This window comes from Marmota flaviventris, chromosome 5 (genome assembly GCF_047511675.1).
Source record: "Marmota flaviventris isolate mMarFla1 chromosome 5, mMarFla1.hap1, whole genome shotgun sequence".
Taxonomy (NCBI): Eukaryota; Metazoa; Chordata; class Mammalia; order Rodentia; family Sciuridae; genus Marmota; species Marmota flaviventris.
The window spans coordinates 86,791,350-86,818,246 of record NC_092502.1 but is presented as its reverse complement, the minus strand read 5'-3'; the positions used below and the strand labels follow the sequence as shown (position 1 = coordinate 86,818,246).

Here is a 26,897-nt window from a genome sequence, read left to right as displayed (position 1 = left end):
CCTAATTTGCTTTCTACACTCTGAAAGAAAATGTATTCCAAAATAAATATTCTGTGGCTCTATTGAGCTGTCTTCAACACTGGTATAAAAATGCTTTAGACAGAATACAAAAAAATGAACATTTGAACTTAAGACATACCTCAAATTTAAAGCAAGACTATGTAAACACATCCAAATTTCAATTTTGAAGAAATGGAATTTGACATTTTCTTGTGCCTGTATATTGAAACAAATTTATGAAATAATAAAGGATGTTGAACATAGGCAACATTAATTTTACAAAGGTAAAAGAGAATGTGATGTCTATCAATACTGAAAAGCAATTTACTACTACTATATTCCCTCCAGTAGATCATAATCAAGATGCATGGAGACATCCTGTTGGCGACTGTGGGGTGACACTGCCATCTAGTGGCCATTTCCACTGCAGGTGCTCTTCCTCTCCCAGACTACTTGGGGCTGCTGGAGACTTGATCACAGCAGGAACATATACCCACCTTATGCACTGCACCCCACGTTCATATCTCACTGAATTATGAAGTTCTTGAGGAAGGAACTATGGATTATATATTTATTTCCTGAGATAACTACTTGTTAACATTGAAGTAAGAACATGTTCTGGACTCACTCACCTATGTAAGAAAATGAAAAATTAAAAAAAAAAAAAAAAAATCGCTCATTCTTTCTGTCTCCTCTCATCCCCTACTTTTCCACTCTTTGGTCCTTCATAAAAGTTGCCAACTGTAAAAATCTTTGTAGAACTTGTCTCAAGGTTTTGTTCCCATGATCACATGCCAATGTAAATAACACCAATAATGAGTTAACTTTTTAACAAATTAATATGTATTACTAGCTTATCCGAAAGAGTAAAAGGCAGTGAAGTCTCCCAATGGCTAAATAAAAGGCAACCAGTTTGTCAGCAAAATTTAAGATGAATGTCAGCATAATTCTAACAGCTATGCTTTATTAAATGTTTATAATGTGTCAGGCATTATTCTAAATGCCTTATGCACATTGTCTCATGTATTCCTCAAAACAACTGTACAAAATAGGTATAAATCCAATTTTAAAAGTAAGAAAAGTCAGGACAAGAGAAAGAAATATGACTTGCTTTAAATTGTTTGTTATTAAGTGAAAAGGCTGGGATTTGTAACCAAGTAATCTAACTGTTCTTGGTAGAGACCAAACAAAATAAAACAAAAACGATGATATTGAGACTTTTAAAAATATGCAAATGCCTCTAACAAAGTTATTTTGAAAACTTTATTTAGTATACCAAAGTCGTATAAATTACTTGAAAAAAATGGTTGTTTTAGCAGATTACTTTTTCTTTGGAAGACATATTGAGAATGAGTCCAACTGATAGATGAAAGAGGATTTATTTATCTATTTATTTATTGGCTTTGGTCCAATAAAGAGTACAAGTAGCTGTAAATAGGGTTATGATAACTTAAAAATATACGTTAAAAATATCCATCGTTTTTATTATTCTCCCCAAAAGCCAGCTGCTTCCAAACTTGATTTAATATTTTGCATGTTTTCTCTCCGCTGCTTGGTAAAAATATTTGCTTCTCCTTTCTGTAATCGACGTCTGACAGCTGATTTTTGCTGTTTTGTCAACTGACGTTTAACCTTCTGTTTCACCAATTCCTGGAAAGATTTCACATATTAGTATTATTGATAACCATTTTGATAAGGAGCACAAATTCAGTAATATAAAGATGTACATTGCTAATATCTTATAAATTTATATCTTTTAAGAGCATGAGTTTTTAAAATTCCACAGTACTATATAACCAACAATAAAATAGTAGAAACTGTTACAAAGATTAAAAAAACTAAATTCCTGTTCGACATGGTGGCACATGTTTATAATCCCAGTGACTCATGAGGCTAAAGCAGTTTGAGGCCAGCCTCCACAACTTAGTAAAACCCTCAGAAATTTAATGAGACCGTGTCTCTAAATAAAAAATAAAGATTTAAATGACTGTAGCTCAGTAGTAAAGAGTCCCTGGGTTCAATTCCCAGTGCCAAAAACAAAAATGAAAAATCAAATTCCTAACAGAAATATAGATTATATACCTAAAACTTATTATTATATATACCAGCAGCAACAATTATTTAAATACAAGTCACTACGGTACCACCAATAAATGAGAAAACTATCTTGCTTTCTACGTAAAAGTAGACATGGTTTTGTTTTGTTTTTCTGGTATTAGAGATTGAACCCACAGGTGCTTACTACTGATCCACATTCCTAGCCCCCATTTTTTTTGTTTTATTGAGACAGGGTTTTGCTAAGTTGCTAAGGCTGGCTTTGAATTGGTGATCCTCCTGCTTCAGTCTCCCGAGTTGCTGGGATCACAGGCGAGTGCCAACACACCGGCTAGAAATGGTTGGGAAATTATTTTTGGAAGCATTAACTGTTGACAATATATCCAAGAATGCCTTCACAATTTCAGTTGTTGGAATGACATATGGCAGCAGCTACTCATAGAAAAGTTTCTCTATAGTTGTTAGAATGTTTTCTCATAGTAAATGATTAAAAATCCAAAATTGCTTATTAAGATAGGCTGCATGTTCCATGACGTAAAAAATGAAAAAGAAATCTGAAATACTTAGTCCACAATGACTTTTTCTTTTTCTGCAGCAGCAGACCCTGCTGTTTACTAGTATATAACCTTGCATCATTCAACTTGTCTCCTAAAACAGAAGAAAAAATTGCAAAGATAGAAGCAAGGGTCATATACCTTAACAAGTAGCATTTATTAAAAAGAAAAAAAATCTGCTAAGTTAAAAAGTTAAATAACAATGGATTAGACAGGTAAACTGAGGCTACATGAACTAGTTGGCTTACTGGACTGTTTCTTCAGTCATATAGGTATAATAAACTGTAAACCAGATAAGTTAAATGCAGTTTAGTTACAGTCAATTAACAACAAGCTTTAAAGCTATCCTTTTGTTGTTGTTTAATGATTCTTCATAGAAGGAAAGGTACGAGACAAGAAAGAGAAAAAAGACAGGAAGAATCAAAGCCTAAAAAAAAAAAAAAAGAGGTTTCTACAGAGTCTGATGGCTCCAAATGATGCAGCCTCTTAAACCCAGGAAGGTGGGAGACAAAATAACCTGCCATTCCAGAAGTTTCAAGACTAAAAGCAGAATTAGCTAAGTTTCAGGCGTATTCCCTTACCCCAGAAACTATGAATACCACTCTTTCCCAACTGGAGAACAGAATCTGAAGCTCTTCTGCATATTCCTAACTACAATACTAATACTGTAAGCTTGAAGACAGAAACAATAATTTCAGAATCCTGAAGGAAAATTATTTCCTAATCACAGGCTAACAGGTAACCAAATTTCTAATCATGTTTGATAACAAAATAAAAATAGTCTTAGTAATAATAGACCCAGAAAATATCATTCAAAAAATCACTGGTACCTATATTGCCAAATAGAAACTAAAGAAAAAAATGGGACTAGAAAAGAAAGCATCCAGCAGAGAGAAGATAGAAAGTCACAGGAAGTTAGTAGATTATGTGCTGTGTTTAAATTCGAAAACCAGACAGAGGCCTACATAATATTTCCAAGTGGGGGAAAAAAACACCTTTGTTTCTAATTATTCTGTTTGAATTTTCCCTTATTTATTTTGAAGAGATTTCCATGTGTCTCCTCTCAAATTCAGAATAACTTACAGATGATACAAAGTTATTTTTTCTTGATGTTAAGAAAACTCCACTTAAAAACTGTGTAAAAATACTTGTGTGTTATATTAGGGAGTATAAAAAAACTAATGAAAAACCATCTCCCTTTATTGTTGTTAAAGCAAAAATATTGTTCTACTTGGTGGTAGCTATACATGTATTTATTACAAAGCAATTTCCCTTACTGTTTAATTATAATTTAATTTTGCTATATATTATTAAGAATAGGGTTTATAATTGGCCAAGAAATAGAAATCATAAAACTATTTTAAGGAAGAAAACAGATTTTATAATTAAATGTTAAGTCACACACACAAAACCTTTTACCTTTGTGCAGGTAACAAAACAACAAATATCAAGTTAATGGAGGTAACAAAGTTTGTTTTCTCCTGGTCCTTTAACAAAATGAAATGTTACCCCCAAAGAAAAGTGTGTGACAAAAATTTTAAGAAAATGTAGAATTAAGATAATAAGTTTGTTTCAAATGATTAGAAGAAACCTTTATTGATCAAGCTAGGTAGAAGAGATATTTTATCCCCTCCTGAGAAAGCAAATTTGTTTTTCATAATGTAACTCATAAAACTCAAGATGTAACAGTTATAGGCCTGACTCCACTCTAAACTCCATTCTAAATGTTCATTATGCCGGCTAGTAAGAGAGATGGTATAAGAATATCAGAGCAGTAAAAATAACGCTTAAAACACGCAAACACAATTTTAACCTGGCTTCTCACAATGTCAGTGCCATCATCTTTCCATATGAAAGAAAGCATAAGTTAGAATTTAAAGATGTAGTATAAATTAAGAATCTTTTTTTTTCATATTCAATAACTAATTAAAAATTATGCTTTAATTTTGAGAAATCAAAGAAAGAAGGGTAAATAAATCCCAATAATTATAGAAAATACTAAAGCCAAGAGTGGACTGGCAGAATACTTATGAGAAATATCTGATAAAGTAGGTTGATGATATTTAAAAGGAAAACTTTTGAATATAATAGATGCTTCATAGATTTCAATTTTATGTTCAGAAAATAGATAAATTGCCAGACCATCAAAAAGAGAATAGAGAACCAATAAGATTACTAGGACTTTACATTTTTAATGATAAGATGTTTCTGATATCAAGTAAAGGTTCCAGAGCTAAAAATGTGCTATATTATAAATAGTAGTGTTATTTTTACCTTGTTTTTAATGGCTCTAGTTGACTTCTGCAAATATCCCATATTATTCCTCATAGGACATGTATTTTAATTTATTGACAATATTTCTGAACTTGGAATAAGTTCAGAAAAAAGAAGTTATTTTCTTTTTTTAATAAATTTACTTTCCAACTGCTCATTTTATTTCCTCCTTTCTTAGTTTCTAAACTAATTTTACTCTTTTGCTCATTTAAAAAAAGTTATCATTAAAAACTGGCTTTGATAGTACTTAACGTAAATGGGAAAAAGCCAATAAATCCATTATGTACTTTTCATATATGAAAAAAAAAAACCTGACAAATTAGTATGTTGCTTTACTTTCTAATGTTACAAAAGAATCTTAGAACATTCAAACTACAATTTTCAAAATACTGCATAGTCTTTAAAGAAGGCTAGGAAATAACATAGTATGCTATAGACTTAAACACTAGTTTTTGTTGACTACCAAAGGATTCAGACTTGGTTTTGATAGAAAACCAGGAGTGAGTATATCTCAGTTATCAGAAGAATTATAAGTAAATTCATATAATTATAAGTAATAAGTAAATATAAGTAAATTCATATAATTCCTAAATGGCAAGTAAGAGTCACATACAGCTTTATAATATTGATGTCAGAGTGTAGGACAGACACTATCTCCACAGACAATGAGAATGGCTTTGCTCTGTGGGATATAATTAGTTCTAAACTGACTCTTCCTACTGATCAGCTCTGAAAAAGCTGGCAAGCAAAAGAATTCCTCAGTAGGAGCTAGAATATTTTTGTTCATTGTCCTGTCCAGTGTCCCTTTTGTAATTTCTTTGGATAATTGCTGCTAAATGTTCAAAGGATGTAACAAAAATCTGAGATTTCAAATTTTTTAAATTAACCTATTTTTCTCTTTGAAAATTCAAAAACAAACTAGCTAGTAAAGGAGATGCATCTTTATGCTTTATTCTCACTGCTATTAGTTGTTTCTCTAGATAACTGAACAAAGTTACATAACCTTTCTTGGCCGCAATCTTACTCATTGTTAAAATGAAGTAACTAAACCACATGTGAATATTTGACCTAAAATATCTTTGATTTTATCCTTCAAGTTCAAGCTAATTTATATCACTTTTTTTCTGGAAAGCTTTGCACATTCCACTTAAAGTGAACACTATATCTTATATTACTATATTTATACCTGCTATAATTTTATAAAATGTGTTAAGTCCAAATGTTCAAAGGTGTCTTGAAATTCTCACAGTAACTGAGCTCATTAATCTGTCCATAGTAGTGATCAAATCAACATTTGGTAAATGCTATGTGAATGCTTACCGGAGGAATTGTTGAACAGCTAACAATACTGCCTGCAGAAGTAACACTCAGAGTTCTTGTTCTTTTCTGATTAATATTTGTCATATTTTCTTCATCTCTAAAATAAAAAAAAACCCACACAATTTCTTTAGTTAATTCTTATAATGTAACTAGTCATACTTGATTAATTTATATTATTTCTTACCTAAAAATAAAGCTTAGACATAAAATACCTCAAGATCAATTACAGTTAGAATTTCTATGAAGGTAAAACTACCTAAAATTCAGCCCAAAATATTAACATTTTTTCAACATTCTCATAGTCACTATTGAAAATCCAAAATGGCAGATTGTCAGTTATCAAAATTCATTGCTTCTCTTCATGTCTCTTTTCCTTCTCTTTCACTGCACTATACAAATCTTCCTCTCACAATCTAAATCTCTGCTTTACTTTTTTTCCTTCCTTGTAGCAAACAATAGTAGATAGAATGGGAACAGAGATAGTAGTGCATGATTCTGCTCTGCTAAGGCAGAAAAAACTATAAGCATGGAGCTGGGCATGGTGATGCATGCTTAAAACCCAAGCAAATTGGGAAGCTGAAACAGGAAGATTACAAGTTCAAAGCCAGCGTCAGCAACTTATGGAGGCCCTAAGAAATTCAGCAAGAACCTGTCTCAACATAAAAATAAACAATGGCTGGGGATGTAGCTCAGTGGTTAAGCACTCCTGGGTTCAATTCCCAATACCAAAAAAACAAACACCCCCCCCCCCGCCCAAACAAAACAAAACAAAAAAAACCCTATAAGCATGGGAACTGTCTAACTTGTTTTTCACTTTGCATAAAAAACTCAGACAATATTAATGGGTGATATTTTTCAGCAACACCTATTTGGCTTCTATTGCAAATAATAAGTTTTGCCCAGCACGTGTTCAGAGTGAAAACAATTACTTCAATTCCCTGCTTAGAAAACTACTTAAAGCTATGTAGGTTTTTTTGTTTTGTTTTGTTTTTTACTCTCTGTGATAGTTAATTTTATGTACAACTTCACTGCACCATGGGGTGCCAGATATTTGTTTGAACATTATGCAGGGTGTATCTAGTGAGACTGTTTTTGAATTGGTAGACAAAGTAAAGGAGATGGACCTCCCCCATGTGGCCAGGCCTCATACAATCCATTAAAGGTTTGGTTAGAACAAAAAGGCAGAATAAAGAGAAACTGCTTTCTTTGCCTGTCTCAGAGCTGGGACATTAGTCTTCTGCTTTTTGACCTCAGACTGGAACCTACATTATTGACTCTCCTGGTTGTTAGGCCTTCAGATTTGGGTTAGTATTATATCACTAGATCTCCTGGGTCTCCAGCAGATCCTGGGACTTCTCAGCCTATATTACCACATTAGTCAATTCCTTATACAGACTGTTTTCAATTATGATTTTACTTGTTTTTTTTTTTTGACTTCACAACGAGCAAAAGAGGTATGTATTTACTAAAAACAATATTTTTAATTTTGACCTTTCCTCAGGCTAGTGATATAATATTTTACTTTCTCAAGGTACTGGACAATGACAGTGAAGTTGCAGCTACTAGTCAACCAAGGAATCATGAGGGTAAATAATACATATTCTACAGTGTACTGTGTTATGAAGCAATGATGTTCAACAGGTTAAGTGTATTAAATGTATTTTGACTTACAATATAATCTACTTATGAGTTTTATCAGAATATACCCCCATAGTAAGTTGAAGAGCATCTATAATAAATCTATTAGTTTTTTCTATGGAGAACCCAGACCAACACATTCACTCAAAATTCTGAACCACTGATAAGCTGGACTTTTTTCCTTAAATGCTTATGCTTTAAATTTTAAGTTTATTATTTAAATGGCAATAGCCATGAGACTGAAGACACAGAGCTATGTGGAAAAGGAACAAAATTCTCAAGTTGTGCTTCATAAATAAAAGTATAAAGATAAAGGCAGCCTTGAGATGCAAGCCCAATCATTTAGTAAGTGTAGAGTTGATTTAATTTTGCTCTATTATTATTTTTAGATAAACAAAACCAGTATTTATTGAACTATAGTTTGATTCTGAATATGCTTCCCAAATCTAGAGGAAAACAATACGATCATATAATTTTAACTAATATGAATAAAAAAGAAAGGGTTCAAAGTCCAAGAAAATTCACTGTAGTCATTTTATATAGAAAGCACATTTACTACACATTGCATATACTTACATGCTTTTATCTAGCTCAAACATGCACATTATACATGTAACTATGAAAACAAAAGAACTCATCCATCTAAAATGCAACCAATTTATCAAGATACCTATATTAATTTGTTGAAAGTCATCAGTTTGTACTTTAAGCCAGAATTATTTGAAATTTAGTGAACAGATTGCCTCAAATCAGGCTAAATGAAAAGGAAGGTATTTTGAAGTTTTACAACAAAGTTATTTGGCTTTCATTTTACACATAATGATAGCAGACTACAACTGTCATACTATTTGGTTTCTCTTCAAAAACATTAATTTACCAGAAGAAGAAGAAAAAATAAAAAAGCATTGGTCTCAAGATTAAAGCAAAAAAAAAAAAAGCAATCAACAAAAATATATACCTGAAAGGCATGAAATCTTTGTTTAATGATGACAAAGCAATCAGATGAGGGCATTCATCTTCATACTCTTCAGAGCCAGCAGGAATTTCTTCTTGATCTGTCTGACCATCTTGCTTGATATAATTTTGGTTCTTCTCCTCAGAAAATTCAGTTACTGACTTGTGTTCACATTCCCATCCATTTATTTCTTCCAAAGCTTGACTGAATTCAGTCATTTCAAGTTTGTGTGCCTCAGCACTCTCCTCTGACAAACTGTCTTTTTTTATTTGTTCAGATTCTCCAGATAAGCTGCAACAGCAGCCACCTGATTCATCTTCAAAGTTCTGTTCCCTTTCAATTTCTGACCTACAATCCTCTGCTTTTTCTGATACTTCTTCATCAGAAAAGGAGAAATCAGATCCCTCCCCAGTTTCAGTATTTTCATCATCTGGACCTACTGGATGTAGCAGTTCATCATCTGCCTGCATTTCCTTTGTGTAACCACTGGCAGAAACCTCAACATCAAGAGAATCCTCTCTCCTACGAAGAAAAAAAAAGTGTCAAACACTGAAAGAGGGGGAAAAAAATGAGATGGATAAATATCAACTCCTCAAATAAGCTATGATTCAAGTGAGTTCAATAGTCTACAATATTTTTCCTTGCCTAAAATATAATACTTAAATTACTTAAGTACACAAAAAAGATACATGGTGTCATTTTAAGAATAAAATATAATAAGAGAAAAGCAACACATATTAATAACAAAGTTGTAAAAACTTCAGTTGGGGGACTGCTCTTGTAGCTCAGTGATAGAGTGCTTGCCTAGCACAGGTGAGGCACTGGATTTGACCCTTTGCACCATAATAAATAAATAGATAGATAGATAGATGGATGGATGGATGGATGGATAGTTCAATTCTTTAAAAAACACAAAACCAAAAACTTCAGCTGGTATTTAACTTAGTAAATTAGCTTTCAAAAACAGCTAAAGATTTCTTTGAACTTAAGGTATCCCAAATCAAGAATATCTTAAGTACACAAAACAAATGAGGAAACTTAGAGAGTGTACATGATTATGTTTCAAGAGTGAATTAAAGACAGTTTGTACTCTGAATAAAGGAAAAAACAAAAATTTAAGAAAGTATTTTGTTAGATTTCTTATGAATAGGTTATTCACACAGCCTTCAAAATAGAATAAAGGTTCTTGAATTTGTAAGAAACTATATATCTATTCCATTTCAAAATTTAAGCAGTGCCTTAATAGATCAAAGGCAGGTATTTTCAAATTTTTAAGTTCCATTGTTATACTGTGGGGCAATGAATTTCAAAAGCAAATACAAAGTGTCAAACATTACTATTTGACATCTTTTAAAGTATTAACCTTTAGAATTAAATAAATCAGATATTTAGTGAGCCCTAGCATTGCATTTTAAGCCATGTTGAGGACAAACCTGATATCACTAAAGGCAGGGTAAAGTTCACTTTCATAGCCAAAACGTTTCATGAAGAAATCTCTAATGCATTTAACATCTCTGTCGAAATACCTGCAAAAGCAAAAAATCACTTTTTTATATTGCCTCATCACTTGCCATTTTCCTAATTAGCCAATGTCAATAACATTAGTTACGCTATTTGTGCTCCAAGCATAAAGGAGAAAAATGTTACATGAAAGAAATATAAATCAGTGACATTACATTTGAAAAAATGAAAATAGGAGGAACTCTTTAGAGATATAAGCTTGTCAATACAGCTCCTATGATTAGAAAAATCAGGGTTTTCTCACATTGTTACTTAATATGCAGTAAGATACATTGGGGGGTGGGGGATTGAGCATGAACTAATGAGTGAAGAAGACCATGGGTCTACAGGTTGGGAGGTTTCCACTTATCCTCTTTAGTCCCCATCTGTCTGGTAATGTACCCATTAGCAATACCCACTAGAATCCCTTGCCAACTGGGAAAGCTAAAGATAAAAAAAGAGATTAATGATTCAAGGAAAAGTTTAGAGACTACTGAATTAAGTTTATATATCTTTGCTATCCATTAGCTAAACTATAATAATACCCAAAGGAATAAAACACGCTGTAGCTTATAAATAATGATCTGAAGACATGTTAATCTGAACTGAGAGCAGTTTAGGTTGTTTTTTGGTCACCAGTATGCTGCAAAAATTGATTCACTTCTCTAAACAATTTCCAGATAATGCAGAATTAAGGACAGGATGACATGGAATTGACCATCTTCTTGGATCTTAACTATTTTTTAATTGATTTTATTTTTAAATGCATGACAGTGGAATGCATTACATTCTTATTACACATATAAAGCATAATTTTTCATATCTCTGTAATATAAGATATGTTCATACCAATTCATGTCTTCATACATGTACTTTGGATAATGATGTCTATCACATTCCACCATCATTGCTAACCTCCTACCCCTTCCTTTTCCCTCCCACTCCTCTGCCTATTCGTCTATTCCATGCTCCCCCTCCGTACCCATTATGGGTCAGTCGCCTTATATCAGAGAAAACATTTGGCATTTGTTTGGGATTGGCTAATTTCACTTAGCATTATATTCTCCAACTCCATCCATTTACTTGCAAATGCTATGATTTTATTCTCTTTTATTACTGAGTAGTATTCCATTGTGTATATATGCCACATTTTTTTTTTATCCATTCATCTACTAAGGGGCATCTAGGTTGGTTCCACAGTTGAGCTATTGTGAATTGTGCTGCTATAAACAATGATGTGGCTGTGTCCCTATAGTATGCTGTTTTTAAGTCCTTTGGGTATAGACCCAGGAGAGGTCAAATGGTGGTTCCATTCCCAATTTTCCAAGGATTTTCCATACTGCTTTCCATTTTGGTTGCACCAATTTGCAGTCCCACCAGCAGAGTATGAGTGTGCCTTTTCCCCCATATCCTCGCCAACATTTATTGTTGTTTGTCTTCATAATAGCTGCCATTTTGACTGGAATGAGATGATATCTTAGAGTAGTTTTGATTTGCATTTCTCTAATTGTGAGAGATGATGAACATTTTTTCATATATTTGTTAACTGATTGTATATCTCCTTCTGAGAAGTGTCTGTTCATGTCCTTGGCCCATTTACTGACTGGGTTATCTGGTTTTTCGGTGCTTAGCTTTTTGAGTTCTTTATATACCCTAGAGATTAGTGCTCTATCTGATGTGTGAGGGGTAAAAATTGGCTCCCAAGATGTAGGGTCTCAATTCCCCTCATAGACCGTTTCTTTTGCTGAGAAGAAACTTTTTAGTTTGAGTCCATCCCATTTATTGATTCTTGTTTTAATTCTTGTGCTATAGAAGCCTTATTAAGGAAAATGGAGCCTAATCCCACATGATGAAGATTAGGGCCTACTCGTTCTTCTGTTAGACACCAGGGATGCCCTCTTTTACCACTTCTATTGAACATAGTTCTTGAAACACTGGCCAGAGCAATTAGACAGATGAAAGAAATTAAAGGGATACACATAAGAAAAGAACAACTTCAATTAGCACTATTTGCTGACGAAATGATTCTATACCTAGAAGACCCAAAAAGCTCCACCAGAAAACTTCTAGAACTAGTAAATGAATTCAGCAAAGTAACAGGATATAAAATCAACACCCATAAATCAAAGGCATTTCTGTATATCAGTGACAAATCCTCTGAAAGGGAAACGAGGAAAACTACCCAATTTACAATAGCCTCAACAAACAAACAAACAAACAAACCAAAACAACAATAACAAAAAAACTTGGGAATCAATGAAAGAGGTGAAAGATCTATATAATGAAAACTACAGAACCCTAAAGAAATCAAAGACCTCAGAAGATGGAAAGATCTACCTTGCTCTTGGATAGGCAGAATTAATATTATCAAAATGACCATACTACCAAAAGCACTATCATATTTAATGCCATTCTGATCAAAATCCCAATGGCATTCCTCATAGAAAGAGAGAAAGCAATCATGAAATTCATCTGGAAAAATAAAAGATCCAGAATAGCTAAAGCAATCCTTAGCAGGAAGAGCAAAGCAGGTGGCATCACTATACCAGACATTTAAACTATACTACAGAGCAATAGTAACAAAAACAGCATGGTACTGGCACCAAAACAGACTGGTAGACTAAAGATACAGAATAGAGGACACAGAGACTAACCCACAACATTACAATTATCTTCTGTTAGACAAAGGAGCCAAAAACATGCATTGGAGAAAAGATAGCCTCTCCAACAAATGGTGCTGGGAAAACTGGAAATCCATATGCAACAAAATGAAATTAAACCCCTCTCTCTCACCATGCACTAAACTCAAAGTGGATCAAGGACCTAGGAATTAACTAAGTTATTTTGAGAACAATGAAGTCTCGGAGTAGGAAGACAATGCCACCATTACTTGCTGTCAGGGTATCCTAGGTAAAACCTTAATAAATTTTTAAGTTATCATTTTATACATGTTCACATTTCACCCAATAGACAATAACTTTTTCAAAAGCAGAAACTGGACTTATTTATACTGAAATCTCTAGTACTTAGCACAAGTCCTTTGCCCCAGTATTCTTCCATAAAAATTTGAATTAAATCACAATGTCTCCCTAAAAAATAATGCAGCTTAAACTTAGAACATAGTCATCAATTCCTTCTCTAAATGGTGGTTCCCACATGTTCCTTTATTGTATGACTATATGCTATTCCATATAATAAAAATGGTTTAGTTAATAACCAAAGAGTACTGACCATCCAAATGTAAGCCATTAATCTTCTAGTATTGTTTTCTTGGAAATATTTTTTAAATGGTACTTCTTCCTCTAGCATATGTATAGACATTTTCTAATGGAAACCAGGAGGAAGATAAGCTTCACTTAAGATAAACTGCTTCAAGCTCAAACTTTGCAAAACATGAATATACCCTACTACATAAGTGTTACCAGCAATTACTTTATGAAAAAGATGTTTCTCATAAAACTTGGAACAGAAGAGAAAAAACACACTTAACCTTAATTAGATTACACTAAACTGCATCATGAAATACATGTAAATAAAGGAAAAGGTCATATTTCACAACTTGGCTGGCTTTAGATGGTTAGGTAATATAAAGAATATGATTATTGCAGCATTTAAATTGATTCTGCCTTGTGCCAGGGAAGAAATATTATATGAATTCCAATAAAAGCTAAAAATGACATAAGAGGTAATTATTATTGGTCTGGTAATTGAGTCCAGTTCAAAACTACAACTTTTACTTAGGGCTGTCCAACATTATTGAGTTATGTTTGGTGAAGCTCTATTGAAGCTAACCACAGAAGAGAGAAAAGGGGAAAGTTAAAAAAATTATGTGGTGGTTCTAGGGTTCCCCTCTTCATGTATGTCTCTATTTCTTCTGAGTAGTCTTTTATGTTTAAAAAACTGCTCCTAAAAAGTCTGTTTGAACAAAAGTTTTCATGGCTAAGAAAATCTAACTTGAATATCCGTCAAATTACTTCATTGTAGTTTATATACATAAAAGCCTCAATTTCTTTAGCTTTCCAATATGTACATAAGTTTTAAGAATAGGATTTAAAAACTGGATCAAAGCACATTTTTCCCCTTCAAAATACTAAGAAATAAAAGAGATTATCTTATGGGGAAAATTCTAGGAGTTGAATAACCTTCAATAAATAGGAATCTATTTATCTTTCTAATGTTTGTTGTCTTTTTTATATCAATATAACCAGCCATTTCAAACCAGTTATTGACTTAAATGATAGTGTTCCAAAATTGGAAAATTATACATAAAAAATAATTTCATTCATGCACAAACACATCCCTCTGTATAATCAATTTCAGAATATACCATTCAGCATTTGGATGAGAAGTTGATACCATTTGTGGAAAATCAATCATGGTAATATGGTCATCTTTATCCAATATGAGATTGAATTCATTGAAATCTCCATGAATCAGCCCATGATTTGCAAGTTTCACAATTAATTCCATAGCTTCATCATATACTGATGCAGGATCTTCAACATGGTGTATCTGACATCTGAAGTAACAATAACAGGTTATTTGTATACATTCATGATTTTAATGAAATTAATTATTAAAGTGTGTGTACATATATATTATTTCCATTCCCTATCTTCCTAGTTTTTAAGATTATCTGATCATTCCAAGATCAGGTATAACATGTTCCAGCTATTAAAACAAAAAGCCACAGCCTACTTCAATTCCATATGCTCTTTCCATGACAACCTCCTTTCTTTGGACATTCCTTAGAGCCAAATTCTTTTTACATGAGACTTTTTCAATTCCTTTTTTCCCCCTTCCTTTTTCGTGTCCAGGGCCACTTACCACTGAGCCATATCATCAGCCCTTCTTTTACATTTTTATTTAGAGACAGGGTCTGACCAAGTTGCTTAGGGCCTTGCTAAGTTGCTGAGGCTGGCTTTGAACTTGAGATTCTCCTGCCTCAACCTCCTAGCTGCTGGGATTACAGGTGTGCACCACTGTCCCCGGCTTTCCTCCCACTTTCTAATGAACCCACTTCAAACAAACTAGCATCTACTTCATTCCAATAAGTAGCTCTTATCAAAATTTCAGTGTCCAAATTCTTAGTTCAAGTTCTTAGTTGTCATCATTTCTAATCAGTCAACTTCTTTCTCCTCCTTGAAATACTTTTTTTTTTTTTTTACTTGGGGCACCATGTTATTCAGGTTTTCCTCATTAATCAGTACTCAGGCCAAAAAACTTGTTGTAATCATTGACTCCTTGCTTCCTTCACATCCAAATTCAACCTGAAACAAGTCACGTTGGTTCTCCCTGCAAAACATATACAGAATCTGACCACTTTTAGTCACTTTCATGATTATCAATCACTAGGCAGAGCTACTATCACTTCTTGCCTAGATTATAAATCTTCTAATTTATTTTTCTAATATGTTTTTGTGTTTTGCTAAGTATACTTTTAATACAGAGTAGCCAGAGTGATCACATTTCTTCTCTGCTCAAAACACTGCAATGGCATCCTATCTAAATAAAAATTAAAAATCCCTTACAAGGGTCTACAAATCCTAAGTTAACTAGCCACTTGCTCACCTATCTGATGTTACTCCTTAAAATGCTCCCAACTCTCTTAGTTACTTGCCTCTGCTGCACTGCCCTGTTCTCACTCCAGGCATGGCTGCAAACATGTCTATAACATTCTTAGATAACTGCATGATATCCTCCCCAAGTTTCTGCATCCAGGTTTCACCTTATTAATGAGACTCTTCCTGATGGCCCTATGTAAGATAGCAATCCTTTATTCCCACCTTAGTATTTCTATTCCTTTTATCCTTCTTATTTTTATCCACAGTTTACTGATATGCCCCATATATATTTCCTTGTTTAGTTACTTATTGTATGTCTTCTTCCATCAGAATATAAGTTCCACAAAGGCAGGAATTTTATTTTGTTCATGGCTGAGTTATAAGTACCTGTCACATAACAGACTCAAAAAATACTGAATGAATCAGAAATTACAAAACCAAAATGTCAGAATGAAATTGAGTTTTCAACTTGTCTTAGAGTCTACTCCTTCAAGTCAATTTCTAATTTCCCAAAAGCAATATTTCACTAATTAAAAAAATAACTGAACTTTGAACTCATTTATTAGGACCTATGATTTCAAGAATGATGAATACTTACAGAGGATAACCATTTATGAGCTCCATAACCACTGCATGGCGATTATAATCAATTGGTTTTGGAACCGGAAATTTCCTCTCATATAATGCCTAAAACATAGCAAACAAATAAATTAATGAAGAGTTCTTTTTGTATTAGCTTTTCCTCTAAAAATCAATGTTTACTAAATATCATGCACTGTGCTAGGGTTATAAAAATGATAGTAAAAACTTGGCTCTCAAGAAGCTCATGGTCTATTAAGACATTTCCCTATTTTGTCTCTACTATTTGTCAACATGTGCTTAAAATATTTCTATGAAAATAAATTGTGATATAGGACATGCTCTGTCATCTAGCTTATTAGGAAATAATGCATTCTAAAGGCCAGGCATCTTGGTTTACAGATCACTAAACTTTTTTTTCCAGAGCACAATATGCAATAAAAATATATTTATATATGTAACAAACATGTAGACTGTAGTCATCTGAATCAAATGTTCCTTCAAATCATTCACACATCTATTTTCCCCTATGCATAATTTCTTCTATCAAAGTCCTGTTACTTCTTTCAAAATACATCTGTGCTCTCTGGCATTTAAAAGGGAACATTTCTAAGCAAATCTTTGTCATTTATGCCAGATTACTCTGCTAGAATTCTCTCTCTTGCCACCGAACCTAACTCATTCTATGAATTAACACCAAACCAAGATGCTTACATCAATGCTCCATTTTTAAAAATCTTCAATGGACATATAAATATTGACTTCAGTTTGAACACCTTTTTCTGGTTTTCAAATACTCTTTAATCTATTGTCTTCTCATAGTCAAATCATATCTAAGTTTTATGAATCTAACTCCTAATCACTTCATGAGAACACTTTCATCAATTATTCTATTCTACCAAACTTTCTCTAAATTTATCATATGATTTGTTTTTAAAAATGTGTTCTTCATTTTCTGTGTGTGTTACAGTACCAACTGTAACACACCACAGACTATACTAGTTATTCCCTTTAGTATCCATTCTGTTACCCCACCCCGACACCAGTACTTAATTTTGAAAGATTGTCTATTCTACCTCCCACCTTTGATAGACAGGATTTAAATTACTTCCAACTCACTAGAGACTTCTGCTTGTTTTTAAAGTTATTTTCCAAATGCAGATCATTTTGAACACGCTTTGGCAGTTTAACAGAAATGATAACCTTAAGGATTATCAATATTTGCACAGAACTTGTGATTTAGTGTAACTCTCAACCTATAGCTTAATCTTTATGTCTTATTCTTTCCCTTTTAGGAAAATACTAGTGCATTTAAGGAGTGTTATTTATATTATGTGCAAACAGGTTCCACTTCTGTACCTTTAATAAAAAAATAAAATAAAATAAATAAATACTCTGAAAAAACACTAATACAGTTTTGGGAAAATGTCTCAATTCCTACCAAACTGCTTACTTACAGAATGAATATCATAGCATACAAATTATCATGTATGATATCAGTCACTTATTTACACTACCTTAAGAACTCTCCCATGATTGCTAGAAACTTAAGCACATAAATTAAAACAACCTACTCAAAGAACAACAAACTGAATCTCCAAATAACTGCACACTAAAGCAATTTTCAATAATTCAATTTTTTGTATTGTTGGAGATCAAACTCAACAATAATTCAATATTTTTTAAAACAGAAAGATAAATCATAACAAACTCTATTGAAAAAAATAATAAAACCCATCTCATTTTCTGTTTAGTTATTGAAGATATTTGAATATTATTAAGGATATTTAATGAATATGCTGAGCTTTTGAAAGTGAAAGATTAAAAATTAAAGATTTTGTAAACATCCTTTTTTATGTTAAAAAAATACTAGTTAACTTGGTTTTGGTTTCAATGGTAATTATCTGATGTTTTCAATTAAAAACAGATAAATATATAGATAGCTATATGTTGAACAGATATATTAAACACATACAAATTTGCATTAACAACAATTAAAAGTACCTTTACTAAGAGGAAATCACTAGAAAAATAACAAGCAACAAAGTTAGAAGTGACTTTCTATAGAAATGGAGTTTGAGGTTAATGAAATGCTTACCATTAAGGTCTTTATATTATTTGGTTAAAAAACATAAAATCATTTAGAAATTACCTTCATGTAGGCAAATTCTTTCATGGCAGAGAGACGAGATAAATACAGCCAAGAAACATTATGCCTGTGTTTATGGTAATCCCGCTTGTTTTTCAGATTTCGAAAAGAGGTTCTTCCTAGTCTGTGAAGCTTTAATGCAAACTGCTGTCCTTCTTCATTTGCAACAATGTAAATATCTAGACCCAGATTTAAAAATAATATCTTATTACTTTTATTGCAATAAGATAAAATAATTCTAACTTTACCTGACTTTATTTGTATGTCATCTTTCCCCTTAGTAGTAACTTATCTATTTACATCTATCACTTGTCACTAAGTAGTAACTTATTTGACAAAACTTTTCATGACCATGCATTCACCATTTTACTATATAATACAAAATGACAAGCCAACATATATTCATATCTACTACAAAAGAAAGCAGAGATGCAATGTATTAAAGGTGATTGTTTTCAAAGATGCTCAATGCCCATATCTACCCTATGTCAGAACAATCAATGTTGTGGGGAAACATTTAATTGTTCCTTAAATGTCCCCTTGTAGAAGTTACTTAATATCTTCCCTTTCAAAAATATAAACTTCAATTCTTCAATTGTGTGAGAATACAATCCTATAATAAGTAAAGACCTAATAAATAGTTTTATCAACTATCAAACAACTTGCTATTTGCAATGTTGACATTTAGAGCATGTTCTAATTATTCATGAGGTAATTTAACTTATTTCTGTTAAGAAATAGGCTCTGTTATACACTGTTGAATAGAGTATAAATTGGTACAAGCTTTTTGGAGGAAAATTTGATAATACACAAAATTTAAATGCCTATTAATTTTCAATGCCTTTTGCCCTGTTATGGACTGAGTTGTGTACTCTCCAAAATTCCTTTGTTGAAATCATAACCTCCAATGTAACTATCTGGGCATAGGGCATTTAAAGAGATAATTAAAGTTAAATGAAGTCATAAGAGTGAGGTCCTCATCTATTAGAACTGGTGACCGTATCAGAAGAGGAAGAGATGTAAAGGACAGAAAAAAAAGCCATGAGAAGACACAGCAAGAAGGCTTGTATCTGCAAGCTACCGTGAGGTTTTAGGAGAAACCAAACACTGATCTTAGACTTCTAGCCTTTAAAACTGTGAGAAAATAAATTCCCATTTAAGCTACCTATTGTATTTAGCTATAGAAGAAGCCCTAGCAAGCTAATACATGCCCTGATAATTCAATTTCAAGAATATATTTACAAATTTATTTGTATATACACATAGAGGCATTTATATAAGGGTGTTAATTATATTACTACTCACAAAAATGAAAGTAACTTAAATCAATATGTGAAATAATACCGTTTGCTGTCACTTGTGATTAAAATTGGTATGTGAATGTATATACATATTATTTTTAATACATATAATATACTAGTATTTATACAGAACATTTCTAGAGGGTTATGTAATAAACTAAGAGTGTTAGCTTTAGGTTGTAACAATAGGAGACAAAGTCTTGAGTTAGGAGTAAGATTAGTTTTGATTGTATTCTCTTTTGTACATTCATTATTTTGCCAAGCAATAAATTTCTTAAAAATCAAAAAATGAACACTTTTTAAGAGTTAATGGGAAGCCTGCCCCAAAGTTTATCTATCAATTTATTTATTTATTTTTTTGCGGTGCTGGGGATTGAACCCAGGGCCTTGTGCATGCTAGGTAAGTGTTCTAACACTGAGCCATATTTCCCAGCCTCCAAAGTATTTCATTACTTCTGTTTATATATTACACACACAGACTGTATTTAGTAATCTTATATCACTTTTAAATATATACCATAATCTAGATATAGAGAGGACATACAAATCATATGAACCTTCTTTGGTGGAGATTTCCTAATAATTCCTTTACTTCTAATTTTTGTTTTCTTTAAATTTTGGTACCAGGGATTGAATCCAGAGGCGCGTAACCACTAACCAACATCTCCAGCCTTTTTTTATATTTTATTTAGAGAGAGGGTCTTATTGAGTTGTTTAAGGCCTCATTATGTTGCTGAGTCTGGCTTTGAACTCATGATCCTCCTGCCTCAGCCTCCCAAGTGGCTGGGATTACAAGTGTGTGCCACTGCATCTGGCTTGCTCCAAGTTTAATTCTGCTCCCACAATTTAGACAAATAATGGAACTAGAATAAACTACATAGGGTAAAACAATGGTAATAAGAGGGTATGCTATAAAAAAAAATCATCTTTTTATTCCTGTCTTCCACATACAAAATAAATAAACACACAAGTATTTGTTCAATGCTATCTTAGAATGCTTTTTTTTGCCTGCATTTTACACATACTCATCGTTCCTTTAATGGTCAGAATTTTGCAATGGAAAAATAAGTTTATGGTTTCAGATGTTCACTGTCTTCTACTACATCTATGTGGTACATATTTTTAACTGATGTAAATGTACAATTTATCAAATACAAAATAAGAGCAAATAAAATATGTGCCAAAGATCTGAGACATTAGAGAAAAATTAATTCTTCAAATGACTTTTCAGAGAAAGACCTATGGAAATAACAATAACTAAACCAAACTAAGGATGTTTCTAATCTGCACTGCTCCTAACCAACTTTACAATTTACTCTTTTGTTGGAAAATATGGAAACATGAAAAAGAAATGTTTCTCAAGGGCAAATATATAGACTAAAGAAAAAAAAAAAAAAGCTGTTATCAGTACAATTAGCACTTACCTGATTCTTTGCCAACACCCATCTGGTTTCCAACAGACTCAACTACCTGTCTGGAGGAAAGTGTTTTCAAAGCTAGATAATCATAGCCTGCATTTGTCAATCGATAGCCCTGGACAGCTAGACAAAAATCAAATGAGAAAGATTATATTTCAGTTGTATTGTATTAATAAGTCACATCAGTTCAAGTCTTAAGAAATAACTTAAAGTTAGGAAGCTTTAGTTGGAACAAGATAAACTATCTAGATTTATAAGTTTAAATTTTTTTCTGTAATTTTCATTTTTTCTCTACTGTGCAGTTACTCAAAGTGTGCCCCATATACAGACAACAGTCTGTAAGCATCTATAAAAAGATAAATGTTTTAAGCTCAGAAATTTTTATGTTGATTTGACCAATAATTTGTACTTTTGTATACACCTGTTATCTGCCTTATTACAGGTTAAAAAAAAAAAAAAAAAATCCTTCACCAAAAAGTTTGAGAACTAATGCTCTGGAGTCCTGTGGCAGAATGAATTTACAAAAATGGTAACAATAATATCTCTATTCTACTTGCTCTTCTGCAGTATAATTTTGCTACTCCTTTGTCTACTTCCTTTGATCTGCACAGTTCTGTGACTATTTCTGACCAACAGAATACGTCACAAAAGAATGATCAGTTCTTGGTCTAGTGCTTTACTTGTCTGGCAATTCTCATTTCTTGCCTTTCAAACACCTGTTCTGGGGGAACCAATTATTGGAAAATTCACAAATGTTGCCTCAAAATACTTACTTTTGGTACGCTCCCAAGCTATGAGTTTATGTTTCACTAATTCTCTTAAAACTTTATTACAGCCACCATGTTTCAGGCTGGCTATAGAAGCAATCAAACTGCAGGGAACTATTTCATGGTTCTTCATACCCATTTCAACCTGAAATTAAAGGAAATGTTATGAAATCATAATCATCACCAAGTCTTGAATATCAAAACCTTGCTAAGATATTAACTTCTTGAAATTCTCCTGACCACACAGTTCTCCAGCTACAATTAGGTGTCACATAGTTTAATAATAAGCATACATTCTGAGAAATGTCTGATTAGGCAATTTTCTCCTTGTGCAAACATGATAGAACATACTTTCACAAAGACAGTTTTGATGTCAATAGGTGATATAATCTTATGGGATAGCATACAAGTGGTCTATGGTTGACTGAATGTTGTCATGTATCACATAACTGTAATTCTACATTATTCTCTTTTCTTAATATTTTCAATTACAACTTGACACACACAGTAATCACTGATATTCACTTTTACTGTACTTTGCTTTACGGACAGGAATTGTGAGTGCTGGACAAAGTTAATGACACATGGCAAATACCAAAATACTTGTAGTAGTATAGTATAAGATGTAGGCATTGTATTAGGCAACATAGAGAATAAAAGGAATATAAAAGTACTATTTACCCCTGGAGACTCAAAAGAAGTAGCTTGGGGCAGACTGAGAATAGTTCTAGCTGAGGGATCACTTTTAAGGAAGGAATACTTGAAAATGACTTTGAGGGCATAAGAGAAAGCAGACAGCAGGATAGCAGAAATAAACAAAGCTTGTACAATGAATTGTGGAGTTCATGCAAATAAGGCTAGAAAATACTAAAATACAGAGGGCCCTGAAATGTAGATCAAGAAAAGAGAGGAAGAGGAGGAGGAGAAGGAGGTGGGGGGGAGGGGAGGAGGAGGAGAAAAGAACAGAACATATATACGCATACAAACATATATGTAATACGTGCATTATAATTACACATAATAGTGGGGTTCATTTTGACATATTCATAAAAGCATATAATAATTTTCTCCATTCAATTCCCAGTAATTCTATTTCCCTCCCCCACTCGCTTTCCTCTATTGGTCTTCTATTAATTCTTCAGAGCACTAGTTACATAAACAATTGGGATGCATTGTGATATACTCATACATGCATATAGCATAATATAATTAACTTTCCTTTTCTCTCCCCTCCTCCCTCTTCCTGTCCCCACTTTCTACTCTACTATCTCCCTTCTATTTTCACAAATTCCCCACCACCCCCCCCACTTTTTTTTCATTCCTTCTTTTGTCTCTAGCTTCCTCATATGAGAGAAAACATTTTACCCTAGAGTTTTATATTTTATACTGAGGAAAGCAGGAAACTCTTGAAAATGGTTAGGCGCAGGAAATACATGAACAGTTATTTTGGGGACCTTAATTAGCAGGAATATGCAAGTAATTTAGAGGGCAAAAACTGGAGGAGATAGACTGCAGAATTAAGATAGCTTTCCAGCTCAGAGGAAACAGCAACCAGAACAGATTAAATGGCAGTGATAATGAAAGGAAGAAATGGAAGACCTTTAGGAAATAGTATGGCATTATGGCATAGCTTGGCAAATGGATGAGAGGGTAAAAGGAATGAAGAATCGAAGTTGGAGATGAAGACAGAGAAAGCTTTAAAATTAGATATATTTTTGGTGGAGTTAAAGAAAGGAGGAAGACAGTTGATGAAACTGCCTTGAACAGTCAAATGAAGATGTTTAAAGGAAAACTAAGGGTCTATTCTTAGGAATGAAGTCTTAAATTGAGGGAAATATTACTTAAATTTGCCAGAGATGAAAAATGAACCTGTGAGGTGGATGCAATCACCAGCAAGAGATAAATGGATAAAAAAGGAGGACTATGGGACAGAATTTGGGGGAAAATTTATACTGAAAGTTAAGGTGAGTTAAACAATTATAATTGATACAGAAGGAACCAAAGACATTAAGGGGAAGGGGAGGTCAAGGAAAGGTAACAACACTGATAAGATTCAACTGAGACTGAGATGTTACCTTAATGACTAGGTCTCTTTGGTGAGATTAAAAAAATAATTTAAATACTTCAGACCTAAATAAATCTGGCATAATTTCAGTAACCCACAAAAAGTCATACTTAAACTTTACTCTTTTCCCATGCTTTGTCCCTGCTGCTGCTAGCATCCAACACTCTTTCTTTGACTCCCTTGTTTCTGTCAGAGGCACTGAGAAATGAGTATGTGTTCTGAAGAAGCAGAAACGAAGGTATCTTTCAGAGATGACAGTAGGTATTTAAAGAAAGCCCAGAGGAATTGAAGAATCTACATGAGAAAGGAAGGTGCCTCCCACCTTTCATACTGATCTTGCACTGGATAGTCTAATCCTTAAGTATTGCTTATTTAAGACTAATTTCAAAAACCCAAAACATGAAGCCTTAAAATAATACAAGAATCAGTGAGTCACATCACATTCTAATACATAATTACAACAATATAGAACCCTTATCATGGTGCTTATTCCTTACCAAAAGATAATGGATCCTAAATCAATACACTAATTTATTCTGCAAATGCCTAGATCTATGTATTGATCTTTGTGTCATAAGACTAACAATAAAATCACATTTTATCACTCTGATTAAAAAACATTCAGTGGCTCCTGCCACACTACTCTGTTCAATGCCTACCAAAGGCCGAATTTGAACAAAAACCCTTATAGACGTCGGTTACAGATTCTTGTATTCAATTTGACTTTCCTGAAAACAATTCAGATTGTACTTGCCCCCAGCTTCCACCAGCTGCATTTTGTTATCCTTTGTCATCTTCATAGTATTTATTATCTGATGTTATATTGCTTATTTATTCATTTACTTGATGATGAAGAGTATATCCTTCCGTTCTTGTCTGTTTTGTACCCTAAAATTGCTACTAAAAACTTGACAAATGTTTTCTGAATTAACTATAAGGAACGCTTTGCGACTGAGTCTGTGAGTGGGAAAGACAATGCTCTAAGTCTAACGAATCCTTTCAGGAGAGAACTTAAACCTGTCTCAGCTGGGTCGGATGCCAGATGTCAGATCAGTCGGGGCAGGCAGCCTGATCTGACACCAGCAATCAGAAAAGTTTCCCAAGCCAGAAATGCAAGTGTCTCGAGCTCAAGAAGGGGACAGGAAAGAAAAAATTAGAAGAGGGGGGGGCTTCTGTTCTACTTAGCGAAAGATAAGCACCTTAAGAAAAGCAGGCGAGTGCGTTACCGCTTTAGCCAGATCCCCAGCCCAAGAAAAGTTTTTTTAAAAGTCCGACTCCATGGTACTCTGTTCCCCCTACCCAGTCTCTGCTAAGTCCCAGGGACCCGAGGGCGCCCACTCAGTTCCCAACAAAACTAAAGGAACAGGAAGAAGGACGCATGCTGTGGAGAGACAAGGGAGAAGGTGAAACGCGTTTCTTACCGCGGTCAAGACCCTGAAGTCATCCCGGCTCATGTAACGCAACTTAGCCACATTCACCTTCCCCATGGCGGCAAGCCCCAGAAACCTCTCCCAAGACAGCCGGACCGCGCAAAGCTGCTGGGTAATCTCGCGTGCGTTGTAGCCACCGCCGTGCGCATGCGCCGCGTCACTGCAGGTCCTGTTACTAGATAAAAATGATATTTTTCACTTGCATGGGAAAACGAACCATCTTCTATGTCTTATGAAGCCCAACATATGGAACATAGAAAGTTCTATCTTTAAGTGACTCTGTCATGTGACTCAGTTGTCAGACTGTAAATGTTCTCTAAAATATACCGTTTTATTTTTTATATCTGTCAAGACTTGACGCGCAGGCTCAGAGAGTAAGTCTGGTAACTTAAAGGGAGGAGCAATTTTTGTCCCCAAATTGCAACTTCTACTTTTTGTAAAATGACTTTTGACAGTGGAAGCCGGGGGAAAGACCCTGATCTAGATTCTAGGCATCCAAGGTAGATAACGATAAAAACGACAGTAGTTACGCAGTCCCTCCATTCCTAACCATGCCTGCTCTAGGCACGTGAAGATAAGGTTAAAGAGAGCTCGGTGGCACTTGATCAGTATCTGGCTTTAGTTGACGCTAGAGGATTCGTAGTCACTGAGACTGTTTGGGCGGGGTTAAGTGACACGTGGAGGCGTGGCTCCTCTGCGTTATTCTGCATCCATTTACAGAAAAAAGTGGTATGCATTCAGTCGTTTCCAGGTGGACCTATGCTGGTAGCACTTTCAAGGTCCGGGAGCGATTTAAGGTCTTTAGGAGAGCTACCCACCCTGGGTCTGCAACTCCTCTCCATACCATCCGGTTTAGGACTGTAAACATCTTGCACCCACGCGAATGTTTACTCTACATGTTTACTTCGCCACAACAGCAGCAACTGGATAACAATAAAGCTTGTATGATACTATTTGCATTTGTGTTTTGTTTCACGAACTACACTTTAAACATTTAACAAGCACATATTTTGGTACCTAAAGTGTGCGTGCTATATATTGTCATACAAGATTGTGGTCCACTTCAGCCTTGACCTCATTTCTAGTTACTGATGTTTCACCTCTTTCTGGGTCCTTACTCAAAACTTTCAGTGTAGACGTTCGAATTTAGTTATTTCGAAAGTTCCATTTTTCTCCTCTAGGTTTTCACAGATCAATGTGTTGATTTTCCTTTCAGACCCATTTTGAGTATGTTGCTCCATACAAAAAGTTGGTCCATTCGTAAAACAGGGGCTGGATTTTGGAGACAGGTACAGACTATAATCTGTCCTGCCTTTCCAGCTAAGATA

The 26,897-nt window shown here is 33.8% G+C and overlaps 1 protein-coding gene across 1 annotated transcript; it reads right to left on the bottom strand.

The window, feature by feature from the left end:
- Positions 1 to 1,249: 1,249 nt before the first annotated feature.
- On the bottom strand, positions 1,250 to 25,665 carry Riok2 (RIO kinase 2). The gene is made up of 10 exons (XM_027927910.2): positions 25,561 to 25,665; positions 22,081 to 22,219; positions 21,314 to 21,430; positions 18,592 to 18,767; positions 16,459 to 16,547; positions 14,624 to 14,815; positions 10,230 to 10,322; positions 8,800 to 9,318; positions 6,204 to 6,300; positions 1,250 to 1,650 (listed from the first exon to the last, which is right to left on the bottom strand). The coding sequence occupies exons 1-10, from the start codon at positions 25,624 to 25,626 to the stop codon at positions 1,486 to 1,488; spliced, it is 1,653 nt and encodes a 550-aa protein (XP_027783711.2). The 5' UTR covers positions 25,627 to 25,665; the 3' UTR covers positions 1,250 to 1,485.
- Positions 25,666 to 26,897: the final 1,232 nt, after the last annotated feature.

Coding starts and splice junctions, on each gene's coding strand:
- Riok2 (XM_027927910.2), bottom strand. CDS start 25,626: ATGGGGAAGGTGAATGTGGCTAAGTTGCGTTACATGAGCCGGGATGAC. Junction 16,548..18,591: donor AAGAATTTGCCTACATGAAG/GTAATTTCTAAA, acceptor GCTATGTTTTAG/GCATTATATGAGAGGAAATT. Junction 6,301..8,799: donor AAAGATTTCATGCCTTTCAG/GTATATATTTTT, acceptor TTTTTATTTTAG/AGATGAAGAAAATATGACAA.